Below are 16,317 nucleotides of genomic sequence, written 5' to 3'. Positions count from 1 at the left end.
AGTTTAGAGTTCATGAAAAATATCCAAACCTAAAATGAAGGCTTACCGGTGTCATTCAGATTTCACTAAAGATGTGAGTATTTTTCAGGGGTAGATTGCATTTGTGTGTCTCATTACTCTCTAATAAGGATTCTATTATGAAATCTCCAGTATTTTCCTCCTCTGAAGTCTGCTAAAAGCCACCTCTCCTCAACTGACACTCAGTGGGGTTTGACCAGGCATGTATTTTAGTGGGACTGTTGATCCTCAGCTCACAGTACTTGATTATTTAATCACTTATTTATTTATGTCCCTAGACATAGCCATTGACCACAAAAGAGCTCAATAAATACATGCTGAGCTCTTCTAAATTTCCTTCTGGCATTTGGGATTTATTCAATCAGCAAGTTCTTTGAAAAGATAGTTTTTTTGAACCAGACACAATAAACTGCAGTTGTTCCTTGTCAAATACTGTGATGTTTGCTTTGATTAGACTCCTGTGTGTTGTTGCCACCATTGCCATGGCCATCACAGGAGTGGGGTTGTGAGGTGCCATCTGTGATCTGAAGTTACTAAATCACCAAGCAAGCGCACAGACCAGATACTTCTCATGTAAAATTCATTCTTTTCTCTTTCTTCAACTGCAGTTTTATCCTTACCTCCTCTGTGTTAGTGTGAGGAGGAGCTGACACTAGAATAGCTGTGGCTTTTGGGATGATGGCTGTTAGTGCTTTTTCTGACAGTGTAAAGAACTTACCTTTGTTCTTCCAAGAAAACCGTGGGAAACTCTTACGCAGAAGTCTAAGTAGATAATGAATAGGATTTATCTTTAGTGTACAACTCTGCTAGGGAAGGTGCACTGTTCAGACTGGGAGATTATGTAACAAGCAGGAACCTCCACAGGAATTTGATTCCATTTCCTCCAGTACTGACTCCTCTAAGCAGGTTAAAAAATTCTTTCTCCACTCTCCATTGCATATGCATAAACAGCTCCACAGTCATCGGGACAGGCACCCAATTCACACGTTCAAGATGTAGTCCATAAAACATTCCAAAAAAACCCCTCTTCGCACTTTCCCATCTTCCCTGTTGCTCTGCTCTATCTGCCAGCCGTGCAGCTCATTTGACATTTACAAGATTTCTTGTCAGTTTCATTTGGTGCTGCCATTCCATCCAGCAGAGCAGTGAAAGTGAAATTGACTTAATTTAGTCTGTTTCTCTTCCTTGCTCCAGTCCCCGTGTTAACTCACCGGCAAAGTGAGACTGACGAGGCTCCTTGTCATTCTCACACATGGGGCTGGTCAAGGAGAAGGCGGCTGATAGGGAGTAATGCGGTAAATTGGAAGATGAAAACCAGGATTGCGGAGGAGAGAGGAAGAGAGCATGCAGCAAGAACAGAGAAAACGGGTAAACATGATTATTTCCCAGGTGCCCTGGGTACTTTCATCTAATAGATGTGGATTCTTGGCCTGTTCCCTGAAGGGAGGAAGCAATGTGGTCTAGAACAGCAGTAGTTAGCTGTCTAGATACTAATTTATGAGGGATGCCAAGTTGAAAACATTTAGCCCATAAATATCAGTCCTCTGTTACTAGGATGGACAAAGCTTCCTGCCTTGAGCTACTATAGCTTTTGTCTCCTCACATTTTCAGCTGCTAGATGGAGAGGGAGAAGGAGTAGGAGGCCAAAATCCATTATATGTTGATGCCAGTAAGGGCTGGGAAAAAAAATAAAGGGTTCATTTGTTCATTGAAGAAAAATTAATACCTAATGAAATGTAGCTCAGGATCTTGTATTTTGTGAGGTTTCATAGAACAAAAAGTGCTACACAGGTTCTCTACTTCAATCAAAACAGTAAATAATGAACAAACAATTGCTTTGTAACAAACCATTGTAGTTAAGAAATACATTTTTTAAATCCACTTGTTAGCTCCTGTGAGCTCTTGACGTACAGTGTAAATCATGGTGGTTTATTACATTATGTACTAACCATATTTCTTACAGATGCTTTATGCATATATAACCTTAGGAGTTGCAATATAAATTAGTACTATAATATTTATTTGCATATGCACTGGTAACACTTACATATACATTTTGAATGAGGCTGTGTTAATTAACTTCAAGTTATATTGCCTTCCTTCTCCATAGCTCCAAAAGAATAACCTTTTTTCATTATCTGAGATCTGTGGATTTTTATATTCTCTGTTTCGTGCTTGTGATATTTTTGTGATGTGTATTTTGTTTGCTTCATCCATTTAGGAATTAAATAGTTTTAATTACTTGGACCTGTACAAGCTTGCGGATCTTTTCAACCTCACTTTGTTGGAGAATGCAGTCATTGGCTTCTTAGTAAAACATCTCTCTGAGCTATTGAAGAGTCATCCTGAAGAAGTTCTGGCACTCCCATACTGTCTTCTTCGAGAGGTTTTTAAAAGCGATAGACTCACTTCACTCAGTGAAGAACAAATCTGGCAGGTAAGGAGATTGGTGAACAACCAGAATGTGTGACACTCTATAAACCATAGCAGTAATCTGTTGTTTTGAAACCCTGGAGCAATCTCGAGGGAGAATAAGCACTTGAGCAAAAACTGTGAATAACAACTGAGGGAAATTTCTAAATGAAATTCTAAAAATGTTGTGTTGTGTTAATGCAATTACTTTGTTTGAAAGATAAATTTGTCATGCTGTTTAACTTCTGCTACTTAAATACAGCCAGAGATTTTCCTCCAGATTCAACTTCTTTGATGGAAAGAGATGGCTGATGCATGCAACTCAATTATAATTGCCTCTGAAGAGGCTAGTGCCATGGGTCTGGTGGCAAAACTGCTTCTGCAGTCTCTCTCATTCACTTCAGACTAATTTAGCTGTATAACTTCAATAGTCATTGAAATTGTTTGGGCCACTTCAGCTGACTTTGCCTGAAGTAAATGAATCATCACACACGCAGCTCTGCTCCAAGATGACTGGAGGCTTCAATGGAAGGTTTGTGGCAAGAAGCCTGAGATCACTTCCTTTTAAAAGGCTGGATCTTGAAAAGGACCAGGTTGCTAGCCATGAAGTATTAACAAGATAACATTGTGTTGTGACCTTTAGTGTGTATGGGCTGGGAGAAAATCTAATGTGAGAAAAACACATAGACTATTAAGAGAAACACAAAAAGTAAACCAAAATCTGTCCTTGGAAATGTTCCCATTGTATGTCTGTAAAAATTCACTATGAAGTGGAAGGAAACCTCTGTAATATTGATTATCCAAAGATGTCTTTCTGTTTCTTTTTTTTGCTGTCATGCTTTAGAGAGGAAAATATTTCTGTGTATTTCAAGATAGAAGGAAACTTGCTGAAAATAAACCTATGCATTCCTTTTAGGAAGTGGGTTATATTGGTCCAATAGAGAATGTGATTCAGAGGACTGATTTATATTTCAACACCTGTTATTTATCTATTTATCTTTTGGATTATTCTAAGAAAATAACATGTAGATGTCATCAGTTTCTCAAAGTGTTAAGTGTATATTCATCAGTGAGATGCTTCATGTTCTATGGATGAATAATGTCATGCAGGGTAAAATATTTATTCTTTAAAAAAATGTCAGGTTAAATTCTTCAAACCAAAAAACCAGTATGAAGATGTAACGTAACCCTCCAGTATTGTAGCAGGCATATTTTTTTCCAAAATTTGGAGGCTTTAGATTATGGAGTACATTACAAAGTTTATATTTGCTGCAAATACCAAAATAAAATTTGGCTTTTTCCTGTCCTAGTCTCTGGAGGATGCCTGCACAACCGAACCTGCAGTACACTACACAGGATGATGGGCTGTGTTTGGTTTAGGTTTTTCAGGCACACCACACTGGAGTTTTAGCCCATATTCCCTTTATCAGAAACAAGTTTTGATGTAAAAGTTTATGCATAGAGCATTGATGATTGGCTGATTTGGTTTCATCATAATTTCTCTGCATGGCCAGTGGAATCCCCTAGCTACATGCTTGGGTATGCTCTTGCTAGAAGAGTTTCTGTGGGAAGCCATACAAGTATAACTTAATACTTGCTCAGTAATACACCCTCTGTAACCTGCTGTAATGATGTTTGGGAAGTGGGAGTTTTTAAATCCTGTCTAACTGTCCTGTTCTGCAAGAAGGACTCAGACTTGGAAGTAATTTTCGTAACTGTGTGCACTCCAGTCAATGAGTACTTCATGAGGCAAATATGACAAAGCCTCTGTTTCTGTTGCAGGGTCACACTGGGGAGAGATATTTATAGGTAATATGCTGCTTTCTGAGTGACAACAAACTCCACACTGTCCATTTAAGAGTTACCATATTTGCTCTCTAATGGTTACTAATGCTGTTCCGAAGATTTTTTTTAAACTAGCTTTCTGCTGCAGGCAAAATGTGCATGCATCTTTTTAATTCAGTTTGTGAAACCAGGAATAAATATATATTTATAAATATTCCAGGTCCCTAGAATGGATTAAAAGACACATATAAATATTTACCAATTTGGGCATTCAGAAGGCAATAAGAAACTGGTTTCTTGCTTTATCTTAGTAAATAAGTAATTCCCTCATAGTCAACCCAATAGAAGAAAATCAAATCAGACCAGCTATATTGCCTCAAGTGTAGTTAAGTTCATCATTTTTTGCTAAGGTTATAGTGGTAATGCAATATACCATGGAAGAATCTAATATTCAGCCCAGGGTGAAGATTGGGTATGCCAGAGGATTAGTGTCAGGGTGCTTTATAGAAGTGAAACTTGATGGACAGGCTGGAGACAGATCTACAGAATCTCATTAAATTGCTGAATTGTTCATTACTGAGCGCTCTCACTGTAATAAAGTGCTCATTGACTTTGACAAATCCCCATCCCACGTCTTAAGGAAGAACAGCAAAGCAAGAGGTGTTGGGGAAGCTAGAGGAAATTGGCACAAAGTGGGGCAGATAATAGAAAAGCTGATGGGGGGATGCTACCATTTGATTTATCTGTCTTACCTGTGACTAGTGTGGCCTCTGCACATACACATGGCTGTGTGTCACAGCGAGTCTCCAAGGCACCTTTGCTGGTAGGGCTGCCACAAAGCCCTAAGCACAAATTAAAGCTTCCCTCAGAGAACCTCTGGAAAGGGTGCCAATGTCTGCAGAGAACAGTTTTTTACATCAGTTTGAATTCCCAGTGTTCGCTGGGTGATCTGATCCTAGTGTACATAAAGATTAAGGTGGTTATTTTAATGCATTAAAATGTGTGTGTGGAGTGATGCTGGAATATGATTTAAACTGAAGTGACTGCAGCTCTTACCTGTCATACTTTGGATTTTTCTAGGCTACCAATTCACAATTGGCTAGTTCTAGTGAGTATGGTGAAATATAACTGTGAACAAACCAAATCTGAGAAAGTTAAACAGTACTATAGTGGCATTGTGCTAGGATATGGATTAATGCCAACTACTACAGAAATTCCTGTTGATTTTTCAGACTCTTTGGCTTGATGTGTCTTATTTTAAGTGGAGACAATAGACAAGGACTATAGTATTTCTTTAAACAAAAAATAAAAAGCCCACCAGAAAGTCTGTGTAGGCTGTGAAATTGGATCAATTTTTGAGTCTCCTCAATCAGATCTTTGTTAGGTAAGCTAAGCCAGTAATTGTGATTATTGGTTGATATAAGGTTGGTTTTCATGGTTGATTTTTACATTGTATTAGCATGTGAGATTGTGAAATATTTTTTTGTATATAAGAAGTTTTTGTCAGCTGCATTAAAATGTGTAAAGCTGAGCCAGTGACATGGAAAAAAGGATTAAATAAAAAAAAGGAAGAAAACAAAGGAAAGAATCATGAAGAGGGTGGAGGAAAAGAAATTATTTTTTCTGGTTTGTTCTTCTTTATCACAACCTGTGAAGCACCCTTCTTTTTTCCACAGGAAGCAGTCATGACAAGGACATAAATGTCTAGTTTATCATAAAATGAAAAGTGAATCTTTTCACTATTGACCATCATAAGAAAGATTCATTGGCTGTACTCCAAAGAAGCAGGTGAATTCTTTGCCTTGATAATGGAAAAAGTAACCCTCGAAGATGGAACATGTTGCCAGAGAAATATAGCAGTAGAGGGCTTGTTGGAACCTTAGCTAGCAGCAGGCAAGCCGAAGATTTAAGTAAAAAACTATTGTTAGCTTTAGTTATGATATAATTATGCCTTATGTTTGTTATTAGAAACTTCGGTGTCATGATGCTTAAATATTTATATTTCAAATATGCTAATGCTTACAGAGAGAAGTATTTACTGGATTATTCTGTCTCCCTGCAGTAGATTGGTCAAATGGTTCTGTATTAAATACTGCACATGGTCCAAGGTAGACTCTTAAATCATTATTGGAAAAAAAATCTTAATGTGAGATCTGTATAGATTAGTTTCTTCCATCTCTGCTACTGTATAAGTAGGTTGTTAAAGGATGCATATAATTTTTAAACAGCTAGCAATAAAAGCAGATCAGTTTTACTATTTGTCAAGATTTCTTCAGAAGCGAAGGTTAGAAGTTTTCCCTTGGTTTTCTTTGGGTTTTGGATTTTTTTGTTGTTTTCTTTTTCTTTTTTTTTTTTTTTTTTTTCTCTTGCCAAGCAGCTTGGTTTCTTGCTAATCAACTGATAAAGAAGCAATCTAGGAAAAACTGGTAGATAAAACTGCATGAGTGGTTTATTCATCTGGAATGCATGCAAATGTGTTGTGCCTCTTCCAGGGCTAGTCTCCTAAGACTTTCTAGCCCTGTTGAGTTCCTTGTGTGTAACTTCTGAACTTGAGTTAATGAAGTACGTGTTCCACATGTGAAAGTGTAACACTGGTTATTCCTTTTCTCCCTTGTGGATGTGCAAAACCACATTTTTTGTGTTTGGTGTCTCTATTGGAGAAGAGTCATAGCTTGAATAAGTAGAAAAATAAAGGACAAGAAGACTGCAGTGCTATAGGCCAATATGATGATTTTAATGTATCTTTTATAAAAATAATAAGTGTACAAATCCAGCTTTCTTATTAACGTCCTGTTTATCCTCTTCTGTGCCCTATTTTCAACAGCCTTTTCTTACACTTGAGCTCCATTTTGGATTTCCTGATGGCATGTGTGAAGGGACAAAATTGTTCAGCAGAAATCCCATAGTTCACTGCTGTAGGAAATTTTGTGGTGTACATATTGTGGCAGCCTGCTATGATGGAACAGTTTGGTGTTGATGACAGATCCAAAGACATCTTCCATACATCTCCAATGATGCACACATTTACCTCTGCAGAACAGCAGTTTCTAAAGTGGGTTGTCATGTTCTGGTGCAAGCTTGCCTCTCCTTCAGAGCAGTACTCAATTTTTTTTTTCTGTCAATCTTTTGGTATTGCAGAGCAATTTTTCATTTGGAGAGAGCAAAAGTCATTTTTCTCAGGGGTGTATATATATTTTAATGAAATGTGGCCTAAGTGCTTTACTAAATGTGAACTTAAGTTTTACTGCCAAACAAGTAACAACATAAAATATATGTGAAGGAAAGCATCTCAGTAATCAATGTTGTGTTTAAGCAGTATATTAGCCTTTCATTATTCAAGAAATAAGCTTAAGTGCTCCCGTGGGCAGTAAGTGAAATAATGTCTACTCTAATGCTTGTTCCTAGTGAGTATTTACCCTGAGCAGAAAACTACCTCTCTAAAATGTGGCTGTCAGCCTCTCATCAAGAAAAGCATAGAAGAGAAAAAAGAGGCTTGATGCATGTCAAGGCTGAGGTGAATTGGTGATGCTAAGTGAGAAAATTAACATATTGCCCATGCATGTTTTGCTGTGCTTTTACCTCTTTTTTTGTACCCCTTTCATGAAAGTCTGCATAAAAGTACCAGAGAACCACCTGTGAATGCTAGTATCCAGCATACTACATCTGTGATGGTTGCACTGTGTGTATCATGACTAGCTGCAACCAAAATCACACAGTTACCCTCAAATAAAAGTAGTGTGGAAACATCACTTGTGATAGGCGGCAGGTTTCCCTTTCCTTCGTCTAATCCTCATAAAAATAGGTATCTCACATGAATTGACTCTGTACACTGGTGTATTCCTTACAGTCTCTCCAGACTGCGTGGGATTGATTTTTCTAAGTGTAGGCATGTGCAGTATTCTTGGTAGGACATCCATTATAGATAAGCCAAGCTGGCAGATGTGGCCCAAGATCTGCAAGGAGGTCAGTGTCCACTGGAGCTGCAGGCTGGCCAGGGTTCATGCAGCATACAGAGGGTCAAGCAGTGGATGTAGGCAGCAGAAACTCACACTGTTCAGCTGATGTGCTCAGGTCACACACTATTTTCCTGAAATAATTTCTGTATCATTTGTAATAGTGATGGCATTTTGGCTTACAGAGGAAATGAATGCTGTCCCTGTTGGCACCATTCCCTTATTTTATGAATCACCTTTCCCCTTTGTCTGCTTTGGCTTAATTCAAATGGGCTCTTAATCTTGTCCTTTACAGCAATATCTTGTGAACTTTATATATGCTTTTGTTCTGAACTTTTAAAAGTTTCAGAATCCTGTTTTTTGAATATTAGCTAATATTTTTACTGTTATTTTTCAAGTATAACAATATAGAAAGCAATTTTCAGTATTAAAACTGTTAGTGGCAACTGTGTGTTCTTCTAATTTTCTTTTTGATGCATGTCAGTTCTAATCAGAAAACTTGATTATTTTGCTGCTATTGTTGCGAGCATTGGAGAATTACTAGAGAGCATTACTTTTGTCTTGCTATCCTGCAGTAATATTGCCTCAACTTTTTTATCCTCGATTACCTTCAGAAGTGCACAAAGCTTCACACCAGTATTTAGGAAGGTTGCTGTGCTCACAGCTCTTGAATTTAGGTCACTAAGCAGTGGATGTTCATTTTGATTTAGAAAGCCAGAAAAAGACACCAAGGTGTCCCCATAGCAAGACTTCTTCTGTGTTACTTCATTCTACATTTGAATTTGTCTGCTGTGGGGGGATTTGTATTGACTGTTGCACTCTTTGTGGTTCAGATCTGTTGGAGATTATCTGAAGTATAATTGTACAAACATACAGATATATATGGTTGCATAAAAAAAAAACAAACAAAAAACTGCTGAAGCTGTTTTTAAAGCCAGGTGTGACTGAAAATATACATCAATTTTTATGTTAAAGAAATAACGTAAAGTTTAAATGATGCCTTGAGAAGGCTGACCTAGAACAGAGGCTAGACAGAGTTAAGAATTAGGTATTTATTAAAAGGCCTTAAAGGACCCACCTTGGGCAGTACAAGAGCCTGGCCAGGGCTACACCCGAGATGTACTCAAAAATGGTCAAAAAATGGACAACTGGTCATGAGGTCTCACATTTTTATAAGTTTTGGTCTATCTGCATATTTGGGTTAATTCTCCAATTACAGCTTCAGGTTATGAAGTCCAGTCCTTCTTGTTTTCTCTCTTCAGTCCATTATTGTTTATGCTTTTGGGCCTGAAACTTGTAGCAATTGTCCTTGGAATCAAGCTGTAAAAGGAATTGTTTTGTCTACCTACACTGTGAAGGGAGTTTTCTAAGACTTAATATGAAGCTCAGAACTACACACCTAGGCAGCACAGAATCTGGAAAATATGGCAGCTAAAGCTTAAGGCATCATAAAATCCACAGATACCATGGATGATCAACTATAACAGTCTGTTGTTACTATCTTAGTTAATGTCATTCATTCAGAGATACAAATGTTAGTAATCTTTACTCTTTCAAAATCTTAGTAAAACTGTTTAACACTGTTTCCAGTGGATTTAAGCTTGTGGAAAATGATAGGAAATTAGAAACTCTTCTGAGAATTCCAAGCTCTGTGTTTCAACAGATTCTCCTTTGGGAGCTGATAGAGGTGTTGCTTTTATTTGTAACCACAAAGCCGAACAAGATGGTAGAGGAAAATTGATTTCTATGTTTCTAGAAACCTTGCCCATGGTCATGAATGTGTTAAGATAGTTAGAATCTAATTCTGGAGTTAAGCACCCAAAGTGCATCGAGTTAGATGTAGTAAAGTCACACTCATGTGTCTAGACCTGCTGACAAGTGTGTTGGTTCAGCACCACTGCTGAGATCTCACTAGCTGTTGCCCTGTGCTATCACTGCTGCCCCAGGATCAGGAGACTGGCAGCTCCAGGAAGGTGAGGAGGCAAGGAGACAGAAAAACAGTGTCACTCCTGCACAGCTTTTCTTAGTCTAACTGGGACACCCTTGGCAGCTTCCAGATGTGCAAGTGAGCTGCAGAGCTGGAGGTTTCCTTGCCTTGTGACAAAGGGTTCCTTTTATGCCTTTGATCACTTCGGACTCCCTTGTGCCAGGGAGAAGTGGAAGAAATTACGACAAATACACTTGTCAAGAAGATCTTAAGAAGCTTTCCTGTGAAGTGGCTTCCAAGCTAGAGGTCTGTGTGGGATAGTAATGAAAGATGGAAAGATCACAGTCTCTGAAGTGAAAAACTGTGCTGAAGAGCTTTCAAAGTGCTCTTTTAGGGTGAAGCCTATTTTAATGTTTGAGTGCAACTGTATAGGTCATAACTTTACAAGGTTTATCTTCTAGCAGCTAAAGGTGTTTCAGTTTGCTCCAGGTATTATTTAGTAGGTTTATATAATAGATTTATGTTTGTTTTAATCTTGTAGTGGGGAAGCTCTGACATTCCCAATTCATTAGATTTGGGATCTCAAATGCAATTACAAATGTGGTTCTAAGTGTTTAAGTCACTTTTTGAAAGAAATAGCTTTCTTAGAACTATTAGTTGATTTTTAAAAATTAATGCAGGACTCATTTGTTTAAGAAGTGAGTTAATCTGAAGCCTATCATGTGGGGATTAAATCAAAGTCAATAAAACTGACTGAGGGAGTGGGGGTTGTTCAGTCTGGAGAAGGCCTCAGGAAGACCTTATAGTGCCTTTTCAGGATCTAAGAGGGCATACAAGAAAGATGGAGAGGGCATGTAGTGATACAACAGGGAGAAATGTCTTTAAACTGAAAAAGAGTAGATTTGGATCAGAGATACAGAAGAAATTCTTTGTTGTGAGGGTGGTGAGGCACTGGCAGAGGTTTCCCAGACAAGTTGTGGATGTCCCATCCTTGGCAGTGTTCAAGGTGAGGTTGGATGGAGCTTTGAGCATCCTGGTCCAATGGACACTGTCCATGACAGGGGGTTGGAACTAGGTGATCTTTAAGGTCCCTTCCAATCCAAATTGTTCTGTAATTTTGGCTGAAAAATTTGACGTCTGTGGTTTTGTAGTAACATAGTGTGTTGAACACATGCATATTTATAAACCAGCTAAGGAGAGCATATGCTTTGAAGTACTTTTTTGTGTGTGACCAAAGATATTAATGACATAGAAGTCCTGTATAGCTGTAAAGATTGTAAAGATTATTATAGAAAATGATACATTTTTTTGTGATTTGTTGGATTTGCCTATTAAATCCCTGGAAAATTATACCCTAACAATAGGGAAGAAAGGAATAGGAATCCTTTTACATTCAAGAACCATTTACACTAATTTTCACAAAGCTGAATTGCTTTTTTGTAGAATTTTGTGCCTATTTCATTTTCTAACAATTTTTTACTGATGAAAGCTTGTAGATTCTTGTCTCTGTAGTGAGCTGCTACACTTCTAAAATATATTTAAGAGGGAAAAATAACAAGACAGGAGTAACAATAAAAACAGTGTGTATCAGATGGTGAAAATTGTCTTTTCTACTTATTAATTATGTACCAGCAACTTACTTTAGTGCTAATGTGGCTATATAAAGTTTCAATGCACTTGATGTCTATTTGAATGTTTTCTCTAAAAATAAAAATGAGCACTTCTAGATTTTGAAATGATGGCTGCTGGAGGCAGGTCCTTTCCCGCCTTCCCTGTTCTCTGTCCTTACCCTGTTTCAGAAAAGATAAATGCTATCATAAACCCTAATCTCCTTAAACTGAAATCAAATCACAGTTAAGACCCCTAATTAAACAGCTTTGTTTACGAAGAGATAAGTTTCTGTTCTTTGCAGCTTGAGAAAAACTTACCAGATGTAAAGCACTGGTAATGTGTGAGCAATGTTGGCTCTACCATCACAACTAATGATGGAGGATCCAAACTTGAGCATTTTGTGATGCATTTGAAAAGGGATGCAAGAAGACTTTGCCTCAGAGCTTCTTGCCATTTGGTCCAGTTACTAAAGAGAGGCAGGTTTTATGGACCTGTGAAGCTACATTTTAGGAATGTTGGTGTGACGATGCAGAGCGACACTGAGTCCCCAGGCAGTGCAAAGGAGCGCTGCTTTATTGCAAAAGCCAGGCCTTTAAAAGCAGTTAAGCCTTTATCAGTTACATAGTTTAAAATCATAACAAACATAATTCAACCAACCACCATATACCACAATGTGAACACGTGATGGTTGCATAACTTGTTTTTCTGCCTCTAATTCAGCTGAGTCACTTTCCCGTGGTCTTTTTCTGCCTGAGCCATGTTTTTAAATCTTTGTAAGGTTTTACCTATATGCAACATGTTTATGATGAGGAGATTTCCTTGTCTTTTCTAACTCTCTGTGTCTGGACTTGTTTCAAAGGAAAATGTTGAGATTGCGTCTCTTGAAAAAGTGAGATTGAGTCTCTGGATGCCATATTTTGGATTTGGTTTTATTGCTTTGCTCTGCTCTGGTTTTATTGGCTTTACATTGTCACCCTCCACACTCCTCTTTGATGATCTTGCTAAAACAAAATTTACCTTGATTGCAAGAGTAAGTAGAGCCTTTCCAGTGTGATCATTCCCAGCTCATTTATTTTATGTGTATGGACTCCCAGGTGTGACAGCCATTGCAGACAGGAGAACAGAGTGGCTGTGAGTAGTGGGGTAGCTGTAAAGTCTGCTGCAATAGGAGCTACACACAAGCTCATACAGCTTTTAAACACACACTTGTACATGTGGAGCATCATTGAGAGGGGTTGCAAAGGGCCTTGCCCCTTCTGTCACAGTGGAAGAACCAGTTAGGTGCGAGGAGCACATTTATGTCTTGGTAGAGAAACTCCAAGTGACTGTAGAGGAAACTCCTCCATGGTTTGAGGACCTGTTTGCACAAGAGCAGACTTCTCTTGAAGCACACTATAGGACAGTTTTGTCTTTGGTACTTCAAGGTTAAGAAAGGATGCAGTGCTTATTGCCTGTGTGGAGATGCGCTTTTCAGCTGCAAAAATACCTCAAGTACTTTTGGCAGATGATACTTAGGGAACTGTTTAGTCCTCACTTTCAGATACCTGCATATCGCCAGACTTTGTTCTGTGGCATGAGCACCAAAATTTTCACGGGATTTTTTGTAGTGGAATAAAGAGACTCAGTTGGACAGATTGAGGGGACAGAAGATTTTGATTAAGACGCCTAATATTTCCCTTAGTTCCCATTTTGAGAAAGTGATTGAAATGTAAACTTCTCTCAGGGAAGCCTGAGTTTTACTGCCTATAAATTGCTTTTAGATGCTTGGAAGGAATGTTCTGTATAATTTTCAAGTTCAGATTCCCCAGAAGGTGTAAAATGGCAAGCTTTCATGAGCTGTGATAATTTACGACATCTGAGAGTTTACCTTCTGTCTGTACCTTACTTCACTTTGAGCTCCAGTAGATGAGAAGTTTGGTTTTTCTATTATAGTGACTCATTACTTTAATATGATTACTTACTATATATAATGTAGTTCAGCTAGCCTTTTGTAAAGCTGATTTGTGGCCAGAGTTATTTTATTGTAAGTCTAAAAAGATGGAATATCTTTATTGAGTTTAATCAATGTCTTCTAGGTAAACAACTTACTCTCAAGGCCAGTAAATGTAAGAAATGGAGAAAGTGTGTAAAAGAAGTGAATACAATTCTGAAAGCATACATTCTATTATTTACTGTTATAATAAAGCTGGCACTTTTTTCTATGTGTTTCGTAGGAAACACATACATAAAAAAATGAAACTAGCACTGTCACAAACCTTTTTCATAAAATTATGTCCCTTTTGAGAAGGCCGCTATAATTATGTAGCACTAGGGGCAAAGGAAGCTTGCAGTAAAACACTGAACTGACAATGCAAGGGACTGTACTTGGTTGGTGGAGAGTTTGACTTTGGATAAAGAATTCCTGTCTTTCTCACAAGAATGTTGTGCAGAAACAATTATTAAAAATTTCTGAGACGGAAATAGAGGTGTTAAAATTGTTACTCCTGGAGCTGTTTGATTATGAGTAAGAAGTCTGCCAAAGATGTGTAGGTTGTGTTTTCTACCTTGCACCTATTGAAACACTATGCAGGACAATATTTTTGTCTAGCAGCAATTAGTGATAGATGCTTTACTGCTTAAATGCTTTAAGGAGATAGATCTTATCAGAACTTGAGAAAAATTGAGAAATATTTTTAATACATTGTGATTCACTTAATTGCTGTGAATTTTTATAACTGTTTGTTTTTAATACACTTGCATTATCTGTCTCTGCTTTAATTACGGGATAATATCATGAAATGTGTAATTTTTGGTGCTAGACACTTCAGCCAATAACTCTCCTTGCTGCAGTGTTTTTCAGCTGAAAGATCAAAATCAAATTTTTGCCTCTTACAAAGTGGCTTATAGACTGCAGGGCTCTGCAGCATTTTGAAAGTTGCAGGTTGTCACCATGACATCACATAAATCCCAAACCAGCAAACAGCCAAGAGATATAGCATTTCTAATTTAGACTAAGAATTCCCTGTGTAGTACTCTGGAAAAATCCACTGCAGCTTTTGTGGAGCCTGATCAGAGGTCAGGAGGACATACTCTAACAAGTGCTTTCACTCTCCAGAGATAATGAACCTTGGTGTTCTTTAATCTTCCTTTGGGGCTGTGTATTTCCTGAAGTCAATTCATTTATATTTGGCTTCCCTTTTTATTGCCTGAGCCAATCCCTCAGTCCTCCAAGCCCTGTCCATCTGTGAAGCTGAGTCTGACTGCATCACATTGATAATATTTGGGTCTGGAAGGATGCATAGTTTTTCTTTCCTGCCAGCTGTGATCTCAGTCTTCAGTTTGGGAACAGACTTCAGGGGTGCCCATGTATACAATGCCAGTGCCACTGCTGAAGCAGAGGTCTAGCGATAGTGTGGAGTTGGCTGGGTAGGAGTTGGGCACAAACAGCAGAATGACAGGATCTTTGAACGTGTGCAGTGATCCCTTGTGGTGGGGAAACATGAATCTGAGATACCTCTTGATGTAGAGATATGTTTGCTTTGTAGTCTTTCTGCTGCATCCAACAAAACGTGTTAGCAGCTTCCCAAACTCTTACTTCCCTTCTTCACTGGTTTGTGAGGAATGGTTTGGGTTCATTCTCAAGAGTTCAAAATATATGTATTTCATAAACAGTGCCTTTATACTTGGAAAAGTATAGACTTAAGTAATTGTAAATGGCATCCTGTGTGTCAGTAAGGATGTATTAGCCTGCTCACAGCTTCTATTGCTGAGGGCACTTCCACTTAGGTGAATGTTCTGCCTACAGTCCAAAACTTTTAAGGAAGTAAAACTTTCCTTCTGTAGTGTAAGAAGAGATACAAGACATAAAATTTCTTAAAAGCCTTTGGTGTTTGGATCAAACTTCTTTATCCACTCCTCTTTCAGACAAATCTTAATCTTGGCTTCTAGGCTGCTTTTTTTGTGCTTTGATATGCTGACATGAACGTTGGTGTGAATTTTGTAATACTTGACAAACTAGAGAGCATCTGGTGATGACCAAGATCATTGAATAAAAGATTTACCACTCACTACTTGAAATACTTGTTTCTTTCAGAGGTACAGTTCAATTAGATTATTTTTATTTATCTCATCTTCCTTGCAGCAGCCTTGTGAGAAGGGGAAGCCATATGGGTGGAGCAGGGTGAGTCTGAGAGAGGAAGTGAACCCAGCAGGGGAAACTTGAATCTTTTATTCTTTCCAAATTTTGTGTAAGCAGCCCCTATATTTTTTTCTTTTTTTTTTTTTCCCCTGTTCACTTGTGAGACACTCTGAATCAGTGCTGATGAGTAAGGTAAGAAACACCTAGTGAGACTGATTAATTTCCCATCCTCTAAAATGTGGGAATGAACAACCCAACCCACCAGAAAACTAAATATTGATGCTGTCAGTGGCATGATAATTGGTCTCTGCTTTCATCTCCAAACAAACCCTTGCTTGGATTCTATTATTCATTCAAAGAGGAAAAGGGTTATTAATGCAGTGTTCTTTAATTTATATTTTTCTTTTGTGTGTGTGTGTGTGTGAGAGCGAGAGAACAGGAAAGCAATAATACAATAAATATATTGGCTAAGAGAAAACATTTGAAAGCGATCC

General features: G+C 38.1%; 1 protein-coding gene across 1 annotated transcript in view; it reads left to right on the top strand.

Annotated features, from left to right (window-relative positions):
* KLHL32 (kelch like family member 32) overlaps positions 1 to 16,317 on the top strand; it is a 121,082-nt gene that overhangs the window by 79,009 nt on the left and 25,756 nt on the right. The window contains exon 6 of the mRNA XM_005518222.2: positions 2,240 to 2,455. Coding sequence (XP_005518279.1) covers positions 2,240 to 2,455 — 216 coding nt within the window. The remainder of the gene's footprint in view (positions 1 to 2,239; positions 2,456 to 16,317) is intronic.

Source organism: Pseudopodoces humilis, chromosome 3, assembly GCF_049639895.1.
Source record: "Pseudopodoces humilis isolate 2021_Gansu_Grassland_sample_001 chromosome 3, ASM4963989v1, whole genome shotgun sequence".
NCBI classification, from domain to species: Eukaryota; Metazoa; Chordata; class Aves; order Passeriformes; family Paridae; genus Pseudopodoces; species Pseudopodoces humilis.
This window is presented reverse-complemented; position numbering and strand designations above follow the sequence as displayed.